The 6429-nt window shown below is 43.3% G+C and overlaps 1 protein-coding gene across 1 annotated transcript; it reads left to right on the plus strand.

Moving 5' to 3' along the window:
* The first annotated feature begins 4019 nt into the window (after positions 1-4019).
* On the plus strand, positions 4020-4973 carry LOC122479441 (olfactory receptor 11A1-like). The gene has a single exon (XM_043573349.1). The coding sequence runs from the start codon at positions 4020-4022 to the stop codon at positions 4971-4973; it is 954 nt and encodes a 317-aa protein (XP_043429284.1).
* Positions 4974-6429: the final 1456 nt, after the last annotated feature.

Here is a 6429-nt window from a genome sequence, read left to right on the forward strand (position 1 = left end):
ACAGAGGAAGGTTGAAAGATGGGGACAAAATTCAACTGGCCTCCTTGGTTCATGTGGAAAGACAACCCCAATTTAGGTTTCTGGCAAGTGCACAGGGGGGTAGCTTTCTGGATAAAAGCAGGATTCCAGATATTTAGCCCAATTCTTTGAATCCAAGGGAGAGAGACATGTCATTGTCTCTATGGCCTGGCTGCCCAAAGTAGGAGGGGACCACTCTGAGGCACTGACAGGTAAAACTCATCTATTCTGCTGGCATACGCTTCAGTGATTCCTGTTTTGGGTCTGTTCTTTGCTACCTAAGGCCAGGGGTACAATTCCCTAGCACACTAAATCAATTATCAGGTTAGTAACAGAATCAAACTATTTGTCTATCTGGTTGACCAACTGTTCACCTGAATTAACGAGCAGCTAGCAAGAGTCAAGAGCCCTTATCAATAAGCCAAATGTTGGCTGAATTAATTGGTTAGTTGATTGACACCTGAATTCAGCTAAGAGAAAGGATCTCATTCAGAGAGCACCCGAGTCACTTCCTGCCCTCCCATGTTTTTGGGGTTTTTGTTGTTGTTGTTGTTGTTGTTGTTGTTAGTGAAGGCAGCAAAATCTGTGATTATTCACTGATTGTTTTTACTTTGCTTTGTGATAAGCCTCTTCTCTTTCCTACAAATTTTCTGTATGTGTGTGTCTTGGGGGAATGAAATGTTTCCCAATTAGAAACACATTTGGAAGGGACATGGAAACTCATCAAATCCAAATAATTCTCCAATGCTTACATCTTCTTTAATTGTCCTCATAATTTATTCTTGTTGAACACTTCTAGTGAAGGGAAGCAGATATCTTCTATGTTCAGATAGCACTAACTGTGCTGACATAACTGGGAAAAAAAGAGGGAATGGAAGAGGAAGAGGTGAAGAGGAGAGGAGGGGAAAGGAAGAAAGCTCTACCACTTACTGAGCACTTACTCTGGACCCAGCCCTGTACCAACATGAATTACAGACATACTGTGTTGTTTGGGCTTGTGGCTATGGAGTCCAGCAGCATAGAGAAGCAGAGTTAACATAGGGGCACGATTTCCTCACCCTGCTAAGGAGACAGAGCAAGAGATAGTGGCTGCATGTTAGGGGAGGGAGGCCAGTGTCATCGACCTCTCTGCTGCCCTATAAATCCTCATTTTCATCCCCTGGAGGTAGCAGAGTTCCTCTCCCCTTAAAGGTTATAAAATGCCTTTGCCTACATATCTTCCTGGTTGAGCAGGGATTGGAATCCAGGCCTATTTATTTAGCGTTAGAGCCTGTGCTCTCAACAAGTCTTGGCTAGTTAGTTCTGTCCTTTCACTGGCTTTCCCTCCTTCGTCATGCCTCTGCATTGCATCCAGCTGGTGCAGAAGTCCTGCAGCATAAATGCAACTTACTGGTGGAAGGGAAGTGATAATTCTCTGGGCACATTCTCAAAAGTGTTCTTGGATTTTTTTAAGGTAATAAGATGACCGGATTTTTTAAGATTATAGAGAAAGGGCATAAAAGTAGCAGTGTGAAAGCAAGTCCAGGAGACAGGTAGAAAAGGTTGTCAGTTTGTGACCCTTTCTGGAACGGCTCCCTCATCAACAACAAAGGCAAACTCACTCTCCCTGAAGTCAAAACCTGTATGATAGGCTGCTTCATGGAAACATTCCTCTTCCCGCCTCTGTGAGACTATGCAAACTAGCCGATGTACTCCGGCCCGTGAGCAGCAGTGCTCATGGTTAGGAGTGAGGGATTGAGAGCAAATCTGAATCTCATCTCTGCCGCTTTATAGCTGATGACCATGGGTAAGTTATTTCACTTCTCTGCGAATAATAAGTAAGGATAATAACCCACCACAGAGGGTTGTTGTGAAGACAGTTACTTTTTTCAGCACTTAGGACAGTGCCTGGGATCGAGTAATAACGTCCGTCCTCATCGGCAGCAATAGCAGCAACATCCAGGAGTCTGGCTGTGCTCTCAGAACCGAAGCCCTCCCTCTGACATCTCAGATCCTTATTTGTGCTTTGCAGGGGATGGAGAGAACTTGTGTCTCTGTGCCTTCCCCGTGCTACACTCAATGGGCTCAGAGTGCGCATCACCAGTCCTGGTGACCGCTCACCGCAAGTTCCAGGTTAGTTCTGTGAGCCACGTGGAAAGCTAGAAAACTAGGGCCCCACAGAATGGTAGGACACTGGGTCGATTTTAAAATGGGACTCGTGTACTGCCAAAAGCTGTTAGTATGATATGAGATCACTGGAAGAGCTTAATTACTCACAAAATTACATGCACAAACACTGCAGTATGTGGCAAAACAAACTGGGATTTGTTGCCAATGCTTTCTTCAAAGCAGAGGCAATTTCTTGGTAAACTTAAGTAATGTTGGCAGCCTGGAATAGCTAGTGATTTCACAATCTCTGTATTTATGTTTTTTTCCCATGCAGGCACATGTTAAGTTTTTCTCCTTCCTGGTATCCCATTTCACAGATGAGAAACTGTGTCTCAGAGAAGTTAAACAACTTGTTCAAATGTGAGCCTTACAGAGCAGCACCCTGGACTTTGTATAGGACTCTCCGGCTACTCTGATAACTTCATTATTACCCTCACATAGTACTTTCTGTCCCTGCATGTGGGGTTTCCCATCTCCACCTGCAGCAGGAGAGTCCTTCCACAACTATGTTAAGAATGTTAACATACTATTCTTAACAACTATGTTAAGAATCCAGTACAAGGGTGTTGGGAATAGTCACATGGTTTCAGCCTCAGGCTCTGAGGATAACAGACTTTCTTGAGCAGGTTCTCTATCTATCTTGAACTTCGGGGGAGGGCCTATGGCTTAGACCAAGATGGAATTGAGGAGGAGACCTGGGCCTTTGTATCTCATTCAAAAGAAGAACCTGAGGCTACCTTACACTCAATTGGCTGGTCGCACACCATGCGTTAGGCCCCCCTGGTTCTGAATCTTCTTTTCCCATTTACTGCTGCCCGACATAAAATCTTTTTAATGACCCGGTTTTATCTTTTTCAAATTGTGAGTGAAAAACACTCCTGCCTCTGCATTACACCAGCACAAGCACTGACCTCAGAATCAAGAGAATCTCAAACCTCACACTCACCTGATTTTCTCTTGCTCGGGCTATGGAAACAGTAACAGAAATAAGAAATTTATCTCTCAAGTCACTAAGAAGCTGAAAAGGACAAAAATTCATAGTAGGTATGATGGGGGCTGTTTCTCTGCACATAACCAGTACTTGAGGAGGGGGGAAAGGGTTCTTTGTCCTGAGTCCTTGATTCTCTAGGTCCATCTGAGAGTTCACAAACTCTGGAATGTTTGAGAGTTCACAAACTCTCTACTACTTCTACCTTCTTTTTAGATCTTCTTTTCTTTACATAACTCCCCAAGCCACCATAGTGCATTCAGGATGACAGAGCATATAATTCTCCTTTCCTTTCTTTTTACTTTGTCCTTCCTCCCCTTTGTATTCTTCTTCCCCTTTATTCCATGTCCTGCTTTCCCCGAAGCCTGACATTGCTCCTGATGAAATGAAGATATGTATAGGGAGGAGGAGTGCCTGAGTAGTTCAGTCAGTTGAGCGTCCGACTTCAGCTCAAGTCATGATCTCACAGTTTGTGAGTTCGAGCCCCGCGCTGGGGTCTGTGCTGACAGCTCAGAGCCTGGAGCCTGCTTCAGATTCTGTGTCTCCCTCTTTCTGCCCCTCCCCCACTCACACTCTTTCTCTCTCAAAAATGAATAAAAGTTAAAAAAATTTAATAAAAAAAGATCTAGATAGGTAGGAGAAGAAGGGGGATTGAAGCAGTCACAAGTGCTTATTGCAAATTCTTTTCTTTCCCATTTCAGGTTTTGGGGGAAAAAAGAAGATACTCCTCCACCCAAATAAAAAATCTTCCAAAAATCTGAGTGGGGAATGAAAATCATCCACTGTCAACCCATGGTCTATGTGTAAGCTAGAACTTTCTGTGCTTTGCATGTCTTATTGCTGGGTGCTCTAGGGAAGCAAAGGCATGGTGATCCCACCCTGGGAAAACCAAACAACCATAGTGGAATTTGTGCTTCGAGGATTTTCCTCCATCCGACAGCTAAATATTTTCCTCTTTATGATGTTTTTAGTTTTCTACATCTTAATCCTTTCTGGAAACATCCTCATTGTTCTGCTAGTTTTTTTCAGCCATCACCTCCACACCCCCATGTACTTCTTCCTGGTGAACTTGTCCTTTCTAGAGATCTGGTATACCTCCAACATCGTCCCCAAGATGTTGCTGATCATCATAGCTGAGCAGAAGACTATCTCTGTGGCTGGGTGCCTGGCACAGTTCTACTTCTTTGGATCCCTGGCTGCAACAGAGTGTCTCTTGCTTGCTGTGATGTCCTATGACCGGTATCTGGCCATCTGCCAACCTCTCCACTATCCCATCCTCATGACTGGCCTCCTTTGCATTAAGCTGGCTTCCAGTTCTTGGCTCTGCTGCTTCCTCCTCACAGCAATTACTATGGTCCTACTGTCTAGACTAACCTTCTGTGGACCCAATGAAATTGATCACTTCTTCTGCGACTTCACGCCTCTGGTCCATCTTTCCTGCATGGACACTTCACTGACCGAGACCATTGCTTATGCCACCTCTTCTGCAGTGACTCTGGTTCCATTTCTCCTCATCACAGCCTCCTACTCCTGCATTCTAGTTGCCATCCTAAGAATTCCATCTGGCACAGGGCGGAGAAAGGCTTTCTCCACCTGCTCCTCCCACCTCACTGTGGTCACGGTGTTTTATGGGACACTGATTGCCACGTACCTCGTGCCTTCAGCCAATTCTTCACAGCTCTTGCGCAAAGGATTCTCTCTGCTCTATACCATCCTGACACCCATGTTCAACCCCATCATCTACAGCCTGAGAAACAGAGACATCCACGAAGCCCTGAAGATGTGCTTGAGTAAGAAGCCTAGTTTCCTCCTTGGATGATGCAAAAAGGAAAAGTTCTATATTTGTCCAAGGGATGATTAATTGGATTGAGTAATTTATATTCTACATAAAAGGCAATAACTACCCCAGGAGTTATTAAAGCCAGATGATCAGACACCTCTGAGCATGGCTATGGATGCTGCTGAGTTCTGACAGCCTCAGGTGAACTGGTGTCCCATGAATGGTCTACATAGGTCAGGTTCTGCTCCATTATCTTCAGTAGACCTGCATCTTTTGTGTAAAAGCTCAGCCTCAAAACGAGCTGCTAAGGCTGGTTGCTCATTTATTCAAATATTCATTGAGGTCTACTATGCTCGAGGCACCGTACTACATATAGGTGATAAAATGAACAAAAGCAGAGGCAGTCCCTGCTTCCACTGAACCCACAGGCTATAAAGGGATGACAAACATTAATCAAATAACTAACATAAAGCTACATATATAAATATAAAATTACACTTGTGATTCAAAATTAAAAATAACAAGATGATTACTATGTACTTATTAGATGGCCAAAATCTGGGACACTGACAACATCAAATGCTGGTGAATATATGGAGCAACCGGAACTCTGATTCACTGCTGGTGAGAGTGCAAAATGGTACAGCCACTTTAAAAGACAGTTTGGAAGTTTCTTACAAAACTAAGTACACTTTTGCCATACAATCCAGTAATCACACTCCTTGGTATTTACCGAAATGAGTTTAAAACTTGTGTCTACACAAAACACTTTACATGGATGTTTATAGAAGCTTTATTCATAATTGCCCAAATTTTGAAGTAACCAAGATGTCCTTCAATGGAAAATGGAAAAATAAACCATGGTGCATGCAGACAATGAAATAGTATTCAATGCTAAAAAATAATGGGCTATCAATATCTGAAAGACTTGGAGGAAACTGTAAGTAGGTATAATTAAGTGAAAGAAGCCAATCTGAAAAGGCTACATACTATATGATCCCAGCTGTAGGGCATTCTGAAAAAAGGCAAAACGGTGGAGATAGTAAAAAGATCAGTAGTTGCCAGAGGTTAGGGCTGCAGGAGAGATAAATAGAGAGCATAAGATTTTAGGGCAGTGAAACTATACTACAAAGTGGATACACGCTATTATACATTTGGCAGAACCAACAGAATGTACAATGTCAAGACTGCACTCGAATGAAATTATGGACTTTGGGGGATAATGATGTGTCAGGGTAGGCTCACTGATTGTAACAAATGTGCCACTCTAGTGGGAAATGTTGATAATGGGGGGAGACTGAAAGTGTAGGGTATTAGCCCTAAAAATAAAACTGCCAGTTATACCAGCAAAAGTGGATTTATTGGGGAATCATAGAGAATTGCAATCCAGATCAAGCAAGCTATGACAGAACCATAGGCAAGTCTGCAGAACAAAGAAGAGGAATGCTCCTTTACAGAGGAAGGGAAAGTTGGGAAGGCTGTTACAAACAAAATG

The sequence above is a fragment of the Prionailurus bengalensis genome, chromosome C1, assembly GCF_016509475.1.
Source record: "Prionailurus bengalensis isolate Pbe53 chromosome C1, Fcat_Pben_1.1_paternal_pri, whole genome shotgun sequence".
NCBI lineage: Eukaryota > Metazoa > Chordata > Mammalia > Carnivora > Felidae > Prionailurus > Prionailurus bengalensis.

Excerpts from the sequence above, each read along its gene's own strand:
- LOC122479441 (XM_043573349.1), top strand. The coding sequence starts at position 4,020 with ATGGTGATCCCACCCTGGGAAAACCAAACAACCATAGTGGAATTTGTG.